General features: G+C 39.9%; 1 protein-coding gene across 1 annotated transcript in view; it reads left to right on the forward strand.

Annotated features, from left to right (window-relative positions):
* The window catches only part of iglon5 (IgLON family member 5), a 326,672-nt gene that overhangs the window by 285,240 nt on the left and 18,377 nt on the right, over positions 1-23,055 (forward strand). Inside the window, exons 5-6 of the mRNA XM_066719470.1 lie at positions 1,216-1,347; positions 19,638-19,758. Of these exons, the coding sequence (XP_066575567.1) occupies positions 1,216-1,347; positions 19,638-19,758 (253 nt within the window). The remainder of the gene's footprint in view (positions 1-1,215; positions 1,348-19,637; positions 19,759-23,055) is intronic.

Below are 23,055 nucleotides of genomic sequence, written 5' to 3' on the forward strand. Positions count from 1 at the left end.
GTCTGTTGGATCGGACCACACGGGCCAGTCTTCGCTCCCCACGTATATCAATGAGCCTTGGCCGCCCATGACCCTGTCGCCGGTTCACCGCTTTTCCTTTCTTAAACCACTTTTGATAGGTACTGAACACTGCAGACCAGGAATAGCTACAGTTTTGGAGATGCTCTGACCCAGTTGTCTAGCCATCACAATTTGGCCCTTGTCAAAGTCGCTCAGATCCTTAGGCTTGCCCATTTTTCCTGCTTGTAACACATCAACTTTGAAGACAAAATATTCACTTGCTGCCTAATATATCCCACCCACTGACAGGTGTCATGATAACGAGATTATCAGTGTTATTCAGTTCACCTGTCAGTGGTCATAATGTTATGCCTGATCGGTGTATATTTCAGCTTGCTAAATCCCATTTATTATCTCATCCTGAATGTCTGGTTTGTAGTGAATGTATTTTTGGTCAGGTTATTTGGAAATGCTTCACATGTTTTATTCCTTTTTAATCAAAACATGAGAATTACACATAAGTGACTTGAGAATGTGGTTGAATATTTTGTTCTAAGATACTCAGCTCTTAATGTAAGGAAGTATCTCCTTCTTTCTCTCCTTGATATTTAACCATCTACATTGTGTATCTTTTATATTATCTGAGTGTTGTATTTAATACAGTCAGCTGTTGCTAGCATATAGCAGATCAGGAAATATACAAAAAGGATAAGAAATTGTATTTTCATGACTGGTTAATGGGGCATCTGAGATGTATACCAGCTAGATACAGAAGTGTGTATAACGGATTCCAACTGCTTGTTGTATATTTTACTCACGGAATTTGATTCAAAGTTCACAGTTTGAAGGAGACATTTTTTAAACATAAATATATAATTAATTTTCTAAGCAGTGAAGATGGTCTTCTGGGTAGAGCTCAGTGAATTAAATACCACAGTGCAGACCATACTATATTGTCATATATGTATTATATTATATCCATGAAGAATTATAGGAATGTCTTTGCAAGATGAAAATGTAAATGAAATGAAAATTCCATCATGTGTCTCATTTCCCATATTTTTATGACAATGTGCTGCCAAGTGTAGAAAAAAATCAATGGTAACTACCAACAAAATAAAAAAAGCACAGTTTGGTGTACCCTTAGGCAAATTAAGTGTGTGTGTTATTTAAATACAATGAAAATACAATGTTTCCCCTTCTTTGTGTTTCTAGATGGCCTGTTGAATGAGGGTGAATTTTTGGACATCACTGACATTAAGAGACAACAAGCTGAGGAGTATGAGTGTATCACCAACAATGGCGTTTCTGCTCCTGACATACGCAGAGTCCGAATCACTGTTAACTGTGAGTATAACACGTCTTAATGTCTATAAGAGCAACAGATGTTTTTTTATTAGCCATTAAGAGGAATATAGTGTTAAATATTAATCTTAAATATATTTGTTTCTATTCACTGTAATTTGTAATTACCATTGTAATGATGTGCATATTTGGAACAATGTACAGTGGTTCTCAAAAGTATTCACCCCCCCTTGGACTTATCCACATTTCATTGTGTTACTGTAACATGGCTGGGCAGTGGACGGGTGGTTCGGACCCATGTGCAGAAGCACTGGGAGGGGCAAAATGCAGAGTCAGAGCCAGGTTTGTTGAAACCAACAAACAGAGACCAGAGGGAAATCCAGGATCAAGCAGGAAGGTCAGTACACAGGCTAGAGTAGCAATGCAGGAAATCCAGGAGAAAGGGCCAAGGGAAGCCAAGGGTCAACAATGCAGAAATCAGAGGTAACAAGGCATGATGGATCCATGTTCTCATTCTGTTTACACCAAATTCTGACTCTACCATCTGAATGTCTCAACAGAAATCGAGACTCATCAGACCAGGCAACATTTTTCCAGTCTTCAACTGTCCAATTTTGGTGAGCTTGTGCAAATTGTAGCCTCTTTTTCCTATTTGTAGTGGAGATGAGTGGTACCCGGTGGGGTCTTCTGCTGTTGTAGCCCATCCGCCTCAAGGTTGTACGTGTTGTGGCTTCACAAATGCTTTGCTGCATACCTCGGTTGTAACGAGTGGTTATTTCAGTCAAAGTTGCTCTTCTATCAGCTTGAATCAGTCGGCCCATTCTCCTCTGGCCTCTAGCATCAACAAGGCATTTTCGCCCACAGGACTGCCGCATACTGGATGTTTTTCCCTTTTCACACCATTCTTTGTAACCCTAGAAATTGTTGTGCGTGAAAATCCCAGTAACTGAGCAGATTGTGAAATACTCAGACCGGCCCGTCTGGCACCAACAACCATGCCACGCTCAAAATTGCTTAAATCACCTTTCTTTCCCATTCAGACATTCAGTTTGGAGTTCAGGAGATTGTCTTGACCAGGACCACACCCCTAAATGCATTGAAGCAACTGCCATGTGATTGGTTGGTTAGATAATTGCATTAATGAGAAATTGAACAGGTGTTCCTAATAATCCTTTAGGTGAGTGTATATATATATGCTGGGGAGAGAGAAGTAGTTAGTACTGGGAGTGCTGGACCAATGGGAAGAAAGGGTGGAAGGAGCAAGTGCACATTTTGTGGATGAATGTGAGAGCCATGGTTAGAATGCGGGGGATGATGACCTCTGGTTGCGAACTGGTGAAGTGTGGGATGAAGACATCACAGTACCCCCCCTTACGAGAGACCCTAGACGCCATAGCATATCTTCAGTGAGGACGACCTCGGGGGCGATGAAAGTCCTCAACAAGGGCAGGGTCCAGGACATCTGAGGCCAGCACCCAGGAGCGTTCTCTGGACCATACCCTTCCCAATCCACGAGGTATTGGAAGCACCCCTGTTGGCAACGGGACCAGAGCAAGGAACTTACAGCATAGGCCGGGCCATCATCTAAGTCTAAAAGTGGAGCTGTAGGAGCGGCCAGAACAGAAGAGGCAGATTGAACCAGATCCAAACATGGGTGCAATCCGATGTTGTGGAGGTAAGTGCAGATGGTAGGAAACAGGGTTTCTGATGCAGTACCTTAAACAGACCAATGAAGCGAGGGCTCAACTTCTTTGACGGGAGCTTGACTGACAGCCAAACCTCTTGCCCAGGCAAGTACAGGGGAGCCAGATGCCTGGTTGCGGCTACAGTAAGTGCGCAGGAACCGGACAATTTCCTGGTTGAGGTGCTCGGACCAGACCCGGGAGGTGAATTGTGGATCACAATCAGAAACATTGAATTCTGCTGTGTCAAAGGCAGTGGGAAGACCCTTCAAGGGTATGAGCTTACAGGCTTCCGAAAAGCAGACCACTGCAACAAAGATGGTGGTGTGACCCTGAGAGTTAGGAAGATCTGTGAGAAAGTCAAGGACCATGTGGGACCAGGGTCTGCGTGGCACAGGAAGGGGTTACAACAGACCTGCAGGGAGCTGATGGGTCAATTTTGCTTGAGCGCAGGTAGAACACGCATTGACGAAATGTATGACATCAACACGTGGAGTTGGCCACCAGAACATCTGCTGGACTAAGGACAAAGTGCTGTGGATTCCAGGGTGTCTGAAGGCTGGCGTGGAATGGAGCCACTGGAGATGGATCAGTAACAATAGCCTGCTGGATCTGATCCAGAATATTCCATCGGATAGGAGTGACGATGCAGGTGGGTGCCAGAGTGGGTTCCGTGGAGACTGGAGTTGATAAGCAGTCATATTGCCATGAGAGAGCATCTGCCTTGGTGTTGTTAGATCCAGGCCGGTAAGTGAGGGTGAACCGGAACATGGTAAAGAATAAAGCCCAGAGAGCTTGACTTGTGTTCAGTTGTTTTGCTGAGTGTATACTTTCCAGGTTGTGGTGTTTGGTGAGGACCAGGAAGTGATGTGTAGTGCCTTCTAACCAATGCTGCGACTCCTCAAACGCCAATGTCGTAATTTCGTTCAACAGGAGAGAGTTTTCTTGAGAGGAAGGTGCAAGGGTACAACTTAGGTGTTTGTTTGTGGTGTTGAGACAGGACTGCCCCCACCCCCGATTCTGAGGCATCGACCTCCACGATGAAGGGGAGTGAGGGATCCGGATGCTTCAAGATAGGGGCAGTGGTGAACAGGGTCTTGAACTGGGTAAAGGTGGTCGTGGCCGAGTCAGTCCATGAAAGTGTGCGGGTGGCTTTCTTGAGCAGGGAAGTCAGTGGTGCGGCAACAGAGTTGAAACCCTGGATGAATCATCGGTAGAAGTTGGCGAAACCTAGAAAGCGCTGCAAGTCCTTCACCGTTCGGGGTGTACTGTTGAAGTGTGGGGTGAAGACATCACAGTTGCAACATGAAATCAAAATGGATTTAATCAGGAATTTTTGCCACTGATCAACACAGAAAAAACACAGTCAAAGTGAAAAATATAATAATGCAAATTGTTCAAAATTAATTTCAAATACAAAACAGAAAAGAAGTGAATGCATAAGAAATCACCCCCTTTGCTATGACACACCTGATTGAGCTGTGGTGAAACCAATTGTCTTTAGAAGTCATGTCATTAGTTGAATGGAGTCCACCTCTGAGCAATTAAGGTGTCACATGATTTCAGGTTAAATACACCTGCCTCTGGGAGGTCCCACAGTTGGTTAGTACAATTCCTAACAAAAACTACATCATGAAGATAAAGGAACATTCAATGCATAAGGTTATTCAAAAGCAGCAATTAGGGGTAGGATATAAGAACATTTCAAAGGCATTGAATATCCCCTGGAGCACAGTAAAGTGTATTATTAAGAAATGGAGAGAATACGACTGTGAATCTGCCTAGATCAGACCGTCCTCAAAAATTGAGTATCCAGTTGAGAAGGGCACTAGTCAGGGAGGCCACCAAGAGGCCTATGGCAACTCTGAAGGAGTTACAGTCTTCCACGGCTGAGCTGGGAAACACTGTGCATACTGCAACAATAGTTCAGGTGATTCACAAAAGTGGCCTTTATGGGAGAGTGGCAAAACAAAATCAAATCAAAATTGTAATTAATTTAGAACAATTTGCAGATTATATTTTACACTTTGTCATTATGGAAATGTTCTGTGTTGATCAATGGCAAAAAACTTAAATCCATTCTCATATCATTTCACAATGATATGTTGAAAAGTCCAAGGGGGGTGAATACTTTTGAGAGCCACTGTATTTTAGTGATAGTATAATGCCTTTTAAGCCATCTTGGAAAAAGTCTGCTAAATTACATAATAATAATAATAATAATAATAATAATAATAATAATAATAATAATAATAATTATTATTATTATTATTATTATTATTATTATTGTTATTATTATTATTATTATTATTATTATTATTATTATAATGAACATGAGAATGGATGAGCTATTTGTTGTGCACTCTCTCTTAAGAACATAAGAAAGTATACAAACGAGAGGAGGCCATGCGACCCATCGTGCTCGTTTGGTGTCCATTAATAACTAAGTGATCCAAGGATACTATCCAGTCTATTTTTAAATGTTCCCAAATTTTCAGCTTCAACCACATCGCTGGGGAGTTTGTTCCAGATTGTGACAACTCTCTGTGTGGAGAAGTGTCTTCTGTTTTAAGTCTTGAATGCCTTGAAGCCCGTGTCCCTGGGTGCGTGTGTCCCTGCTGATCTGAAAAAGCTCCTCTGGTTTGATGTGGTCAATGCCTTTCATGATTTTGAAGACTTGAATCAAGTCCCCATGTAGTCTCTTCTGTTCCAGGGTGAAAAGGTTCAGTTCCCTCAGTCTCTCCGAGTAGGACATTCCCTTCAGACCTGGAATAAGTCTGGTTGCTCTCCTCTGAACTGCCTCTAGAGCAGCGATATCTTTCTTGATGTGTGGTGCCCAGAACTGTACACAGTATTCCAGATGAGGTCTAACTAGTGCATTGTACAGTCTTAACATTACTTCCCTTGTTCTAATTTCTACACATTTGACAATATACCCTAACATTCTGTTTGCCTATTTTATTGCTTCCACACATTGTTTGGCTGGAGAAAGTGAGGAGTCCACATAGACTCCTAGGTCTTTCTCATATGTTACATCATCTAGTTCTATCCCTCCCATAGTGTAATTATAGTGGACATTTTTGTTACCTGCATGTAATACCTTGCACTAGTGCACACTGAATTTAATCTGCCAGGTGTCGGCCCACAACTGAATATTATCTAAGTCCCTTGAATAACCTGTGCTGCCGTGATTGAGCCATTTATTTTAGTAACATCTGCAAATTTGACAAGTTTGCTAACTAAGTACTATTATTATTATTATTATTATTATTATTATTATTATTATTATTATTATTATTAAATAATTTAGTAAACACATTTAAGCATGTAGAAGCCTCTAGAAGCATCTCAAAGATTAAATGAGAAACAACTAAAATAGACCACCCTTAACCCCCCTTCTCTCTCTCTCTGCCTCTGTTCTAAACATATTGAAATGAGTCAGCTTCCTTCCCTTGTAAGAGTACATGTTGTTCCAAGGAGGGGGGCTCTGCAAAGCTGTGAAGACAAGATGTATTAGACATATGTTTGTTTCTGCCATAGATTATTTGCCTTGTAAGGAGATATCTTTCTCTTAGTCGGTGGGCTGGCACCCAAAATATACAGGTGTAGTCCCCTACCATTGTTTTGAGACATAGGACTGTGTGTGTATAAAACTGTACACTCCCTGAACTCTTTAAGGACATTGAGACAAAGACCTGCATGTCACCAGTTGATCTTCCTTCCGAGCGCTCGTTAATAAAGACTCTGTTTAATTCAATCATCTTGACGGTCTGATTTCTGAAAATAACTTAGGGGATTCTTCAAGCACAAGTCAATTTAAAGGTTTACACAATACATCAATATATACAGTAATTTAGATATAATACTGTATTATTTACAACATTATTCTCTATTACACAAGTGACTTTGTGTGTACAAAGCATAATCTTAATAGAGCTGAGTACTAGGGTTTTCACGATCATGACATTTTAGTTGACAATTAATTGTTATACAAATAATTGCGATTAAGAATTTAATTGGCTTTTGCCAATCAAAAGTAGACATCTGTTCTTATATGTCACTAAATATTTTAATAAAATACATATACAGCGTTTCAGCTGTAAACTCTTAAAAATGAATACGTTATAAATACTTTCTTCTCCAAGCGCTGGATCCGCAGTTTATGCAGTAGGCTATACTAAATATAATGCCTTGTTTCCACTGGCTTAAGCGTCCGTGCTGGGTCAGACGAGTCCCAGAGCTTTTTGTAAAATCTGGCCATTGTAGGAAGTCCATCCCCTGTTGTGGGATGAGCCAGAGCAATTGTGGAATAGTGTTGTGTTTCGTTTTAAAATCAAAGACAGAAAATATGAATGATATAGCCTGACATGGAAAGGATTTTTGTGGCGATTATTCTTTCTGCTTTACATGATCGAGATGGTGTAATGAATAACACATTTCTGTTAAGAAATATTAGGAAGAGTTAAAGGTGTATAGACAACATTTTATTCAGACAAGCATTGTATGTATGTATTGTATGTATGCAGCTGTAATGGACAGACAGCCATTTCAAAATGCTTTCACGTCTAATAAGGTGTTATAGTTAAGTTTTATACTATTTTTAAAACTGGATATTTATGTTTATATTTATATATTTATAACTGTATAAGTCTGCTTAGAAATGTGCCCAGATTTCTACACCAGTTTACAGTTTAATGCGTGAAGTTTATTTTATTGTTATTTCATGTTTATGTATGTTTTAAAATAAGAATTACACTTCAATTTCAATGTAAATGCAGCGTTTCTGCCCCGAAAATGTTATATGAGATGGACCGCTATAGCTTGTTATACAACTATTGTGTAGGCTTACCTAACATTACAAAAAAGTAGTTCAAGTATTATCATTATTATTATTTTTATTTATTTATTTATTTATTTCTTAGCAGACACCCTGATCCAGGGTGAATTACAAAATAAGTGCAATACAAAGTGCAAAAATACAGTGCAGTTCAAGGTATAAAACATTACAAATTGCAATTTACATATTACAGTGCAATTCAAACCATAATACATTTTATGAATTCCAATTTACACAAGTATATACAATATATGAGCTCTTACATCCTGGATTGTAAAAGCCGAGTGCAGACATGATGTTAGGTCACAGTCAAGGGCAAAGGGAAAGGGATCATAGGGGAAATCAAAATAACAATACGAGTACTAGTAACGTAAGGCAAGTAGTATGATAAAATGTTGTAAAGTGCAATCTTACTGGAGAATTAATGACTAAATTACAAGTAGAGTCTGAAAAGTTGCATCTTGAGTAATCACTGGAAGGAAGTCAGGGACTCTGTTCTGGCTGTTTTGACTTCAGTGATGAGATGAGAGCAGTCCCAGGGATTCCAAGGTCAGTGAGACAGGAGAGGAGGATGGAGTGATCGACAGTGTCAAATGCTGCAGAGAGATCGAGGAGGATGAGGACTGAGAAGAGGGAGGCTGCCCGAGCACAGCTGAGGGAATCCGTGACTGCCAGGAGGGGCATTCTCAGTGAAGTGAGCTGTGAGGAAGACGGATTGCAGAGGATCCAGGAGTGAGCTCAAGGGTCTTTGAGAGGAAGGGGAGAAGGGAGACGGGGTGGTAGTTCCTTGTTAAAATGCAGCTTGTTTAAATGCAGAGGGGAAACAGCCAGAGAGGATTGAGGAGTTGAGGAGGGAGAAGATGAAGGATAGTAAATCAGGAGCAGTAGTTTGCAGGAGGCAAGTGGGGAGAGGGTCCAGGGCACACGTTGTAGGTTTGTGACCTAGGAGGAGAGAGGAAAGTTCAGTGTCCAAAAGAGGTGAGAATGAAGAAAAGGAAGGCTGGCCGGTAGTAGACTTGGGCAGGGGGAAAAGAGGAAGGCTTGGCCAAGCCAGCTTAGAACTGTCAACTTATTCTGACAGCTGTGTAACAGTGTTACAGTTGTTTCTAAGAATGTATTAGGTTTCCGTTTTAGGGACTGAACTTAGTTTTCTTTATTGACACAAATGAGTAAAACGTGTATTTATGTTTAAAGTTACACATTTGTTTCTTTCATATTACTTTGAAAACCTTCTCCAGATGACAAGTGTCATAAGGACAGAAAATCTTTGTAAACAGTTATGTCTGATGTGTACCCGTCTGATGTGTTTTAGGTATTCTGTCTAAAGCAGATTCCCCCTGAGCATTTGTTATAGGCTCCCTGTATGTATTCAACATTGTGATTTACAATAATGCATTTTATTAAGGTTGAATAATCCAAATAAATAAATACAAAATCTTGATCTTTGTTTAAATGAACGTTTGTCATGTAGCATGTATTTTACTGGTAAGTCAAATCACGCTAAAAAAAACAACACATCCATAAGATTTAAACATGTACTTATAAAGCAATACATATGGCACCATACTTCTTGAGAGACCAGGAAAACATATGTCGTTGAGGCTGTACTTTTAATTTCAGGGGTAATGCAGACAGATGACTGGGTATGAGAGTAAGTGTCCTATGCTGTGGAATGTGTGACGATGGTTCAATCTCCCTAAAGCCTGAGAAATCCTGTCACCCAATTTGTGTAACGCTCCAGACAATGACTGGTGCTGTATTTTGAATAATGTTCGACCAGGCCATGCCAGTTCATTTACTGTATCGCCGTGAATTCAAGGTAACTATTAAGATGCTACTTATTCTTACAATTACTAATATGTTAAATCTCATGGTCATTTAATTTGAACCCCCTCTTAGATGCAATCTTTACACTTTCAACTTGGTTTATTTTTAATGTCGCTATTTGGAAAGTTTAATTTGTCAGGCGGTGGTGGGTGGTCAGTTTATTTATTATTTAAGTTATTTGTAATAAAAATCAATACAAATGTAAAGTGAAATTAATCTTTTAAAGCACAAACATTTCATTTTATTTTCATTTAGTTTACTGATCCTGTCTGGAAATGATAATACCTCAGTAAGGAAAAATAAAAACAACAAGACCTTACAGTTCTCACGTGTTTCTGTACAGCCTTAACAGTGTTAATGCTGAGAATTCATACATCTGTCTAACTAACTAGACAGACACCCTACATTTTTACTGTTTTAATGTTACATTGTATTTTCCGGTCTACTCTGAAGGATCTGTGTCATGGAGCTAAGATAAGAGAGTGGCTGTGAATGTACAGGGCCGGATTCCTCGCAGCTTTTAACCTTTTGGTCTCTACAGGCTGGTCTCGGCAGACCTTTTTTTATTTTTTTAGCTGGACTCTCCTCCCCCACTGAATTCTACCCAGCGCGATCAGATCAGACCTTTTAGGCAAAACTTTGGATGACTCAGAGTGTAAAGAAGTCAAGGAGGTCATTTGACAGATTTGTTCAGTTTGCCCACTGACAAAGAAATGATCAGTTTAATGGTAGGTGTATTTTAACAGTGAGAGACAGAATAACAACAAACAATCTAGAAAAACGCATTTCAAAAAAGTTATAAATTGATTTACATGTAAATGAGGGAAATAAGTATTTGGCTCCCATGTGTCTTTTACACCGGTAACGAGCTGAGATTAGGAGCACTCTCTTAAAGGGAGTGCTCCTAATCTCAGCTCGTTACCTGTATAAAAGACACCTGTCCACAGAAGCAATCAATCAATCAGATTCCAAACTCTCCACCATGGCCAAGACCAAAGAGCTGTCCAAGGATGTCAGGGCCAAGATTGTAGACCTACACAAGGCTGGAATGGGCTACAAGACCATCGCCAAGCAGCTTGGTGAGAAGGTGACAACAGTTGGTGCGATTATTCACAAATGGAAGAAACACAAAATAACTGTCAGTCTCCCTCGGTCTGGGGCTCCATACAAGATCTCACCTCGTGGAGTTTCAATGATCATGAGAACGGTGAGGAATCAGCCCAGAACTACATGGGAGGATCTCAAGGCAGCTGGGACCATAGTCACCAAGAAAACAATTGGTAACACACTACGCCATGAAGGACTGAAATCCTTCAGTGCCAGCAAGGTCCCCCTGCTCAAGAAAGCACATGTACAGGCCCGTCTGAAGTTTGCCAATGAACATCTGAATGATTCAGTGGAGAACTGGGTGAAAGTGTTGTGGTCAGATGAGACCAAAATCGAGCTCTTTGGCATCAACTCAACTCGCCGTGTTTGGAGGAGGAGGAATGCTGCCTATGACTCCAAGAACACCATCCCTACCGTCAAACATGGAGGTGGAAACATTATGCTTTGGGGGTGTTTTTCTGCTAAGGGGACAGGACAACTGCACCGCATCAAAGGGACGATGGACGGGGCCATGTACCGTCAAATCTTGGGTGAGAACCTCCTTTCCTCAGCCAGGGCATTGAAAATGGGTCGTGGATGGGTATTCCAGCATGACAATGACCCAAAACACACAGCCAAGGCAACAAAGGAGTGGCTCAAGAATAAGAACATTAAGGTCCTGGAGTGGCCTAGCCAGTCTCCAGATCTTAATCCCATAGAAAATCTGTGGAGGGAGCTGAAGGTTCGAGTTGCCAAACGTCAGCCTCAAAACCTTAATGACTTGGAGAGGATGCAAAGAGGAGTGGGACAAAATCCCTCCTGAGATGTGTGCAAACCTGGTGGCCAACTACAAGAAACGTCTGACCTCTGTGATTGCCAACAAGGGTTTTGCCACTAAGTACTAAGTCAAAGGAGTCAAGTACTTATTTCACTCATTAACATGCAAATAAATTTATAACTTTTTTGAAATGCGTTTTTCTGGATTTTTTTGTTGTTATTCTGTCTCTCACTGTTAAAATACACCTACCATTACAATTATAGACTGATCATTTATTTGTCAGTGGGCAAATGTACAAAATCAGCAGGGGATCAAATACTTTTTTCCCTCACTGTATGTATGTATTTATTTATTTATTTGTTTGTTTTCTCTATTTCTAGCCCATCTCTATTTTCTGTGCCTGATTGTTTTGGGTTAACCCTATCTCACTAAAGACCTAAAGGCGGGGGACGGGGTGGGGAGGTGGGGATTATTAAAATTGTGTTTTAGTTCTTTATGTCTGTAAGAATGTTACTAGTTAGTTGTACTGAAGTCTGTTCAAATGTCTTACTGTCAATACAACCAAGACCATTAAGGTCTTCAGACTGCACCCTCAAGCTATTGTAATGTGTAAATTATGTAAATAAACATACACACATAGGTTTTTGCTTAAATGATATTGTGTATTTACTTAATCTTATTGCATGAATGGATTACATTAGATATTTATTTAAAATAATTTTATGTTTTGTTACTAATAATACTAATAAAATGCTTTTATTGAGTTTTATTGAAATTTCTCAGTTTATATATATATTCTATGCTTCTTATATTACATATATATTCTATGGTTCTTCTTCTAAGGATTTCTTAAGTTAACTTAGTAACATTACATTTCATTTACATCACATGGTGTTGTAAATACACACACACATTTAAAACTTAATATTTGTATTTATTCAATCTTTACATTTAGCTTTTCTTTAAATAATACGTTTGATATATTCTGCAATGCAGGAAAATATAGGTCTTGGTTAGGAGTGGTATTTACTGATGTATGGAGAGCCGCACAGATGTCTGCCAGTGGGGCACATTGAAAAAGGGCCCACGACGTGGCTACACCTTGAGTTGAGTGGGCCACCAGGTGTTCAGGCACCGGGGCTCCAGCCGACTCATGGGCCGTGGCAATGGTGTCCACAGTCCAGTGCGAGAGGTGCTGCTTTGAAAGCGCCTCGCCCCGCGTCTGTGTCCGTAGGACACAAACAATTGGTCAGAGTCCTGAATGTCCTTAGTGCGCTCCAAATAGCACCCGAGAGACTGCACCGGGCACAACAGGTTTAGCCTACTCTCCTCCTCCTAAGAGAAGGGAGGAGAATGGAAAGCCATCAACTCAATAGGCCTGTTGATATGGAAAGGAGACAGCACTTTAGGGAGGAATGCAAGATTAGGCCAAAGCGTAACCCTGGAACCAGGTAGTGCTACTACATCAAGAGCCACACGGACATACTTGTGTCCATGCACTTGGAGAAAGTGCGAGGAGCTAGAGACAGGCTGAATGGAAGAACAACAAACTTGTATGCTCGGCCTTCGAAGGTGAAGCGGAGAAACTTCCTGTGTGCCTGCACAATGGGGATGTGAAAGTAAGCATCTTTCAAATCCACCAAGGTGAACCAGTTTAGAGACTTGATAGCCTGAGACATGGAGTGCAGGGTGAGCATCTTGATATGCAACACCTTGAGGCTGCGATTCAGGTAACTCAGATCCAAGATGGGGCGGAAACCGCCATCTTTCTTGGGCACTAGGAAGTATGAGGAATAGAATCCCTCGTGCTGCCGTGGAGGGGGAACTTCACAGATCTCATGTTTCTCCAAGAGAGCAGCAATTTTGACATGAAGTGCCACACACTGCAATGGGTCCCTCACTCACGTCCACACCACACCTCTGAAGTGGGGTGGATGGGTCTGGAACTGTAGGGAGTAGCCAATTGTTATAATTTGGAGCATCCAGTAGTCCTCGGGCCACCTGCACAGCAAGTACTCTCTACTTTACCCTATGGGTCAGGCGTCTATGATATATATCTACCCCCATAATTTTGATGTTCATTTTTTGGTTCCCGCCACATGCCATTTATCATTTACCCTGGTTACTGTAACAAGGGTTGTTTTATGTTAAGTCTAGGTGATGGGTTGCAGAGCGGAATATTATACTGCTGTTTATTGTATCTATTGGCAAGATTAAATGGTTGTCTGGGACATGTTAAGCAACCATTACAGAAATTGGCACCCCAGATGGGACCCAAATAATATGATCTGGTGTGTTTAAGAAGTTAAACAACAAAAAAGGTATCGTAGTGACTGAAAGAGTAGTGGACTCCCCTGACCAGTTACTGAACTTTGGTGGGGGAGATCTCATTGATGTTTCTTTAGATTTAGTGTTGGAACCTAGTTCACCGCTGTTAGACATTCCTAATATCCCTTGTCCTACCACAACACCTTTGATGTTACGGTCAGGTAGGGGGGCAGTGGGAATGGAATTAGCTGTTGTGTTTCCATTACCTCTTCATAGGGCCTGTGGAGTTGGAGCAATGTTTCCGAAAACACAAGATTCAGTGACCAGTGAGAACATATGTAAATCTTGATTACTTTTATTAAAGTATTGTTTCTCAGGCATGTACACAGGTTTATCAAATAACACCAAGGGGGATGAGGAAGAAGAGGGCGTCAAACATCCATTTTTATAAGCCTTGTAATAGGTCACATGTTCAACGTGTGACACTGCTCATTAACATAAAAGGCCACGTTATGTGACAATACAAAAAGACCAAGAAGAAAATCAAAGACCGAGTGAACTTAAGATAGAATTGGGAACAATTCAGAATGGTTTATCTATGGCAGATTATAATTATAACACTTTGTTACAAAAGGTACAAGACACTACTGATGATTCTTTTACATTTTACATAAATTTGCTAGGCTTCGTAAAGTGTTGTACATTGTTTCTAGAAAATGGTGGGGCATTGCTAGAGAGCAGGTACCTAATTAATTTAAAGTTAAGTTTATTGCAGCTTTTGTGTCTGATGATTATGAAGATGAGATGGCTGATCATGTTAAGGAGCATATGCTGTGGGGTGGATAAGTTTAATCAAGATTTTGTCTTTACTTTTAGAGCATCTGATATTCAGGAAAGTGAATTTGTAACACTGTGAAAAATATAAATCCTTGGGCCCGATTTTCAAACTTTGCTCAATTTCCACACAAAATGTGTGTCACACAAAGAAATATGCAACTTGGCCAAAAAAGGAGAGAGATTCAAACATGGCACAAATCTTTGTGCGACATGCATTTTTTTTCTGTGTCACACAAACCTGTTCGCGCCTCACAAACCCGTGCCACTCTACAGTGCACTGATATTCCCACTGTTTGAACAAAGTTTTGCACAGTTATTGGATGAATGCGCCATGCAAATATCACACAAAAATGTGTATATTCAGTCTAATTAAGGCTTTCACGCAATTCAAATTTGATTGCGCTATGTGCATGTTTAATGTCAGCCCAGAATATATTTCCATCTCATGTTTCCAATTGCCAAGTCATTACCATATGTTAATAAGCCACAGCATTAAAGGAACAGGACTGCAGGTGGATGAATGAAGGCAGTGTGCTGGACTGAGGCGAGTGCCATGTTTCACATTCGGTCATTTGTACACATATATATCATTAGAAATCACATCTGGCATTAGTCCACACTGTGCAATGCACCCGAGTCTGGACACAACCCATAATGCACACCTCCTCTGTAATATAGTAGTGCACACCTCTATGCCATTGTCCTGACAGGGCAAACAACGAGGCTCATACTCGTAGTATTGCAGTACAACTACGATATTGTGAATGTAGTAGTAATACGTATTATACAGTACCCATAATTGTCTGTATGTATGGAGATCGTCACAGACTCAAACATAATCTTATTATGTACGTTACTGCTGCTGTGTGTCCAAAACAGGTGTGTAGCCGCCATATCCTTTTTGATTTCCATAAGTAAGCTTGTTTTTATCTTTTGAAAATACGGTGCTTGCAGTGCACAAAGGGGGTGATTTGTTTATTTATTTTACTTAAGTGTTATTAAATTCAGTGCATATTTGGATGTCTTTTTATTATTATTATTATTATTATTATTATTATTATTATTATTATTATTATTATTAGGATTAGTGTTATTGTATTTGATTTCTTGCATTTAGTTTGTCTGAATTCAATTAATGATCCACTCTAAGTGGATATCAATGAGTTCCTTTGTCCTTGCATTGTCATACATTTGCTAGGAGTTAACGTTTCCTCAGCCAAGTTATTGAAATGCAATTCTAATTAAGAGAAGCTGTGTAAAAGCCTTATTAAATCACCTTATAATTGTTTGTTCTTGTTTAACTTCAGAAAAACTATACAGTATATATATATATATATATATATATATATATATATATATATATATATATATATATATATATATATATATATATATAATATAATTAAAATATTAATAATAATAATAATAAATTACAGCCACTTTGGGATTCGAAGCCACAACACCTGGTTTGCAGCATTGTTCCTTAACCACTGTGCCAACAAAGTGTAGTATTAAAGCATGAAACCTGTTTTAAGTAGTCTACTGTCTTGATGACTATAAGACATCAAGTCTATATGACTCCACTACTGTACTGGAATTTGTAACAAATACATGTATAAATTAGGAAATAATAACAATAAGTGGTGTGTGTGTATGTGTAATATATATATATATATATATATATATATATACACACACATACACACGTGTGTGTATGTTCTACGTGTAACCCTTATTCCCTGCTTATTCACTACACTAGCATCTAATCTGGCCCTAATAGATTACACCAGCTAAATAAAACACTGAGAGTATTAAAGACGGCTGGGCAACCCACCTTTGTCCTGTGGCGTCCAATTTGGCCCTGCTGGTAACATACACTGGTAGATTATTGTCAGTCAGGACAGTGAATTTATGGTAGTCTGTGAATTTTTCTGCTACTGCCACTTTAAAGCCAATAACTCTAACTTGTGGGCAGGATACATTTTCTCTGCAGGTGAAAAGCAATGGGCTGCAAACGAGATGACCCTCTCCTTCCCCCCTTGGACCTGTGTGAGGCCAGCCTCCAGTCCCTCCAGTGAAGCATCAGTCTGAAGGAGGAAGGACAAGCTGTAGTCAGCATAGCCCAGGATGGGAGCACTAGTCAGTTTCTCTTTTCGGGCACTGAAAGCTATGCTACACTGATCTGTCCTCTCAAATATTAGTGGTGTGGTAATAGACTTCAGGGTCTTTCTCTTCCCCTTTGTATTTCCCCCAGTAAGTTTAAACAAGGTAGCAGCCAGTTGAGAGTAGCCCAGATAAATCGGTAGTACCCAGCAAACCCTAGAAACTTTAGTACTTCCTTACGGATCGAGGGGCCCTTTCTTGGGTGGATCGTGCCTCCTCCCATCATAATGTTTGAAGGTGTTTGCGAACCTCCTGATACTGTGCTGGTGGTATTCTCCTGTATGGCTGTCAAAAGGGCTTGGTGTCTACTAATGGTATTTCATGTTGTATTGTAGAGGTGCAGCCAAAATCCAAGTCGTTCTTAGAAAACAAATCTCTTTAACTAGGACTCATTTTCCACCTCATTTAAATCAACCTCTGGCAAGGTTTTGTTTTTCGAATGGTGTGCAGGTCTGTTGTACAACAGCCCTGCAGAGACAATCAGTATGAAGGCGATCACGATTTAGTTAACATGTGCCCATTTACAAAGTTACAGCAGATCTGGGTTTCCCTCTAAAACATTATGGACTGGTTTAATAAATGCATCCATAAGTCCATAGATGCCATGACTGAAACGGGCACACTTTAGTTAAATTATAACCTGCTATACTGTAGCTGCTGTTACTGTATGATTCATTGTGAAATGTGTATTTTGTTTCAACTGTAACTTGCCCTGGTTAAGGACATCTGCTAAGGAAATTAAAAATAATACGTGTCATTTGCAGTTATGTGGTGAAACAAGAGACAGATTCTGCAAATAGCACCTACTATATGCGATACAGTAAAGTTGTGTTTATTTGTGGATGTTGGCAAATACTATTTGTTATGGTTAAATAACTGACTTATACAGTGTTTTATAATGCAAACTCGGGAATTGTTTTATTTTGCTGTTTAGTGTACACTCACCTAAAGGATTATTAGGAACACCTGTTCAATTTCTCATTAATGCAATTATCTAACCAACCAATCACATGGCAGTTGCTTCAATGCATTTAGGGGTGTGGTCCTGGTCAAGACAATCTCCTGAACTCCAAACTGAATGTCTGAATGGGAAAGAAAGGTGATTTAAGCAATTTTGAGCATGGCATGGTTGTTGGTGCCAGACGGGCCGGTCTGAGTATTTCACAATCTGCTCAGTTACTGGGATTTTCACGCACAACCATTTCTAGGGTTTACAAAGAATGGTGTGAAAAGGGAAAAACATCCAGTATGCGGCAGTCCTATGGGCGAAAATGCCTTGTTGATGCTAGAGGTCAGAGGAGAATGGGCCGACTGATTCAAGCTGATAGAAGAGCAACTTTGACTGAAATAACCACTCGTTACAACCGAGGTATGCAGCAAAGCATTTGTGAAGCCACAACACGTACAACCTTGAGGCGGATGGGCTACAACAGCAGAAGACCCCACCGGGTACCACTCATCTCCACTACAAATAGGAAAAAGAGGCTACAATTTTCACAAGCTCACCAAAATTGGACAGTTGAAGACTGGAAAAATGTTGCCTGGTCTGATGAGTCTCGATTTCTGTCAGAATTTGGCGTAAACAGAATGAGAACATGGATTCATCATGCCTTGTTACCACTGTGCAGGCTGGTGGTGGTGGTGTAATGGTGTGGGGGATGTTTTCTTGGCACACTTTAGGCCCCTTAGTGCCAATTGGGCATCGTTTAAATGCCACGGCCTACCTGAGCATTGTTTCTGACCATGTCCATCCCTTTATGACCACCATGTACCCATCCTCTGATGGCTACTTCCAGCAGGATAATGCACCATGTCACAAAGGTCGAATCATTTCAAATTGGTTTCTTGAACATGACAATGAGTTCACTGTACTAAACTGGCCCCCACAGTCACCAGATCTCAACCCAATAGAGCATCTTTGGGATGTGGTGGAACGGGAGCTTCGTGCCCTGGATGTGCATCCCACAAATCTCCATCAACTGCAAGATGCTATCTTATCAATATGGGCCAACATTTCTAAAGAATACTTTCAGCACCTTGTTGAATCAATGCCACGTAGAATTAAGGCAGTTCTGAAGGCGAAAGGGGGTCAAACACAGTATTAGTATGGTGTTCCTAATAATCCTTTAGGTGAGTGTATACTACAACAAAGCTTAGAAAAACAGACAAATAAGTTGCTTAGCAACTTGCACAAAACACAACTGAAGAGAGCGCAGTCAGGCTGGCGCTTAACTACAGAACCCAATATTACTGGTGAGTGGGGCAGTCCATCATCACTGTTGGAGGGCAGCCTCAATATTTTAAAATGTCATGAGCACTGTGGGAAAATTAAAAAGGAAAAGAACCCCCAGCTTTTTACTTTTGACCCCTGTTTGATATCCTCTTTCCCCCATGTTTCCCCCATGAAATATTTCCTCCCATTTCCCCCCAATGGCTTTGGTTTTCCCCCCACTTAGATGAACTAAAGAAATCTAATAAGCAGTAACTTCCTTCCATGGAACAGGGGGGAATTATCACCAGAAGTAACTTACTGCAAAAATAATGTGGGTTACAAATGCCTCACTCTTTCAGGTGATAAGCAATCTTTTGTTATTTATTGATTTGGCTGCAAACCCCCTAATACCCCCTCGTGGACCCCTAGTCAGTCGCAGACCCCATTTTGGGAACCTCTGATCTGTTAGTACCCTACATGTTTAGCAACCGATACAGTAGTATGCAACATATTACATGCCTGGACCTCTATTGCATTTACTCCCATTGGCAGTCTTTCTGTCTACACTGTTCAACATTATCTGGGTTTCCCCATGAATTTCACAGTGCCCTAAAGATCAGATATGTCTCTCTTTTTTCTCAGATCCCCCAGTGATCACAGATGTGAAGAACATGCCTGCTCATTTGGGAAAGTCTGCAATCCTACGCTGTGAGGCCATGTCTGTGCCAACTGCCAACTTTGAGTGGTACAAGGATGATAAGAGGTGAACTACAATGTCTTGACCAGGCTTCCTGTGATCTGTCCTTAGTTAAATATCAAGTCAGGCACAGAGATAAATGGAAAATATATGCAGTACAAAGATATTGTAAAACGACAATGTGTCCAATTTATAATGAGTGCAAGCCTGAATGTAATAAGTCCAAAGTAAGAAGCCATCTTCAGGGGTAGCATCAATTGCAGTGAAGGTCTAGAATGCTGGGGGATGTATAATGATCATTACTTGCTGATACAGTAGTAAATTATGCTTCTTTGCCCCACTACAATTGCATTATATTTAGTTTTGCAAATGTAAGTGTATAGAATTCAATGTTAAACTATTAGAACTGGAGAGTGGTGAGCTTTCTCAAAATATAGTTGACTCTTTTGAGAGTGTGCAGTGAGTTTTCATTCAGTAGGTATATCATGAATAGTGATTTCTTAATACAATCTGTTCTGCTTTTGTAGAGATTGTCCTCCTTAGTTATGTACATAGTCTGTAGTAATTTGGCAGATAAAGGATTAAACCATAGATAATTAGGAACCCTGGACCTATTTTTATATACTGTATATGTGCCTTTTAAAATACACTCATTACAAGGGAAAGGATGGCAATAATTTACACAAAAAGTTGAGGCAGAATGTGCTAGATGCATGCAACACACTGAACTATACTTCCTAACACCTTACACACCCACAGTTGAAGTGGATTCTCTGGTTTCCTTCAAGAAAAGGCTAGATGAAACTCTAAAAGCAACTAAGCAACTCAAATCCCAGAAGATGTGCTGAATACCCTCTGAATCTAATCTGTATAATATAGTTGTCCAAATTTTCTGATATAAGCTGGAAACTACGGTGGCCATGAAGTGCAACTGCTGAAAAAATAAAGCAGCAGCTGTGAGATTTGAAAGTGCTGAAAAAATAAAGCAGCGGCTGTGACATTTGCAGAGGCTGCGAGATTTGGAAGTGCTGAAAAAATAAAGCAGCGGCTGTAAGATTTGGAAGTGCTGAAAAAATAAAGCAGGCTGCGACATTTGCAGGGGCTGCAACATTTGCAGGGGCTGCGACATTTGGAAGTGCTGTAAAAATAAAGCAGTGGCTGCAAGATTTGGAAGTGCTGAAAAAATAAAGCAGACTACGACATTTGCAGCGGCTGCGAGATTTGGAAGTGCTAAAATATAATGCAGGCTGCGACATTTGCAGGGGCTGTGACATTTGAAAGTGCTGAAAAAATTAAGCAGCGGCTGCGACATTTGCAGAAGCAATTATGGAAAGGGAGGGTGCATTGTAAAATATACTTGACTTTGGACAGCAAGCAAGTCACGTCGGCCAAGCCTGCTTCTGCGGAAAAGTCAACAGAATTTGAGAAAGGGGTGCTAACTGCACAGTGCACGAAGGCTAAACACAAGCGGTAAGTATTCATATTAATATTTTTGTGATATTCTGCTCTCTATCCACTTTGTAGTGATATATTATTAATAGTATAGTAGTAGTAATAGTAATAGGGCTGTACTAAAATGTATTAGAAATGAAAGCTTAGGTAGGAGACAGAATAGGGTTTTAAAGCTAGATTTAACAACAACTTAATTAACAACTGTACTTACAATTATTACAAGGCAGTGTGACAGTGCTTTGCCTGCACAATATACATCATAATGCAAACAAAATAAAAATGGTAATACGTTAACACTTTATAATAAGATTCTGCTTATCAATGTGAATAATACATTATAAATTAGTTATAACTTGGTTATAGCAATACATGGAATGGCCCTGTTCAACAGTAGCTAAACATTGTTCCTCCTATGAAACAATAATGATCCATAACTGAAAAAATATGTATTAGGAATGTGTCAAAGCAGTAGGAAAAGGGACACTTTTTAACTACCTGTTAAACGTTGTGACCATTCCATGGAGTGCTATAACTGCAGTATAAGTAGTTTATAGTGCATTATTCATGCTTTATGAAGTATCTATTAATCATTTAATAATACTTTATAAATCATAAATAACACATTAATAAGCAGCACCATAATCTAAAGTGTAACCATAAAAATATATATAAATTAACCCATTTACACAACAAAGTAATTTATATAAACATCAACATTTTATTATTAGGGGGCCAAGCAACGAAGTTCTGGAAGCCTATTGTTTCTGATAGGATTTTTATTATTATTATTATTATTATTATTATTATTATTATTATTATTATTATTATTATTATTATTATATATTTTTTTTCCTTCTGCCAAAACTTCTAATGCCCCTAACACGCTCATACATACATTAATACTCACGAAACTCGCAAGTGTTGTAGACACCACTTATACCTACAAATGCAGTGAAAACTACACGTGTCGGTCACATGGTGCTGCCGCCATGTTGCGGTTAGTGGTGAAATTGTGAAATGCTACAAAAATCTTCTTCTCCAAAACCAACGGACACATGCATATGCCACTTCATACACATGTATACCTTATGCCCTACTATTATGCTTGTTCATCAGAAGTTGCTCGGTCTCACGCTTTGTCCGCCAGGCTGCATTTTCTGATTCAAGCTTTGGTGCCTTCTACTCCACACCACTTATACCCACTGTGCCACAAATTGGTATGCATGACACTAGTACAGAGTCCTACCAAGGGTGTTAAACGCTAGTTGCCCCAGTGAAAAACATGGGTGCTGTGGGCCAATGAAAAAAAACATATGTGCTGCTTCAGACAAGTTACACATTTCCTGCACACTGGAATTCAGTACACACATGAAACTCAGCACCTATGTCTATGTCTGTGCATTGAACATAAAACCTGATCATTAAGTTTGTGAGGTACACGGTTAAGTCGCAATGTTGGATTTAACATGACCGCTTGCGAAAATGAAAACAGCCACTACTCCGGAACTCTAAAGCCCAGTGCCCTGTGTGCAACAACATGGCAGCCACAAGAAAATGACTGTGCACATATGCAAAATATGTGTGTTAATAAAAGCATGAAATTGACCCCAAAATTCAAAAACTCACCAAATTGTGTTACATTATGTCACTTATGACAGCAAATATCTTCAGAACTATAGCCTAATGTACTTAAATTGTCAGTGATTAGACTAGTACAAAGATCTGTCAAAGTTGATGAAGCCAAGTTGATAGGACACAAACCTGGCTGCTGTACACCAACCAAAAAGACAGCTTCACTTGTCAGCCACATCATGGCATTCCTTATGTAGACCTCTACCTCCATCATGTCGTCAAACTTGGGAATTGCATTCTGCATCTTGAAAGACACAATGCAAACTTCACATATATGCT

Source organism: Amia ocellicauda, chromosome 12, assembly GCF_036373705.1.
Source record: "Amia ocellicauda isolate fAmiCal2 chromosome 12, fAmiCal2.hap1, whole genome shotgun sequence".
Taxonomy (NCBI): Eukaryota; Metazoa; Chordata; class Actinopteri; order Amiiformes; family Amiidae; genus Amia; species Amia ocellicauda.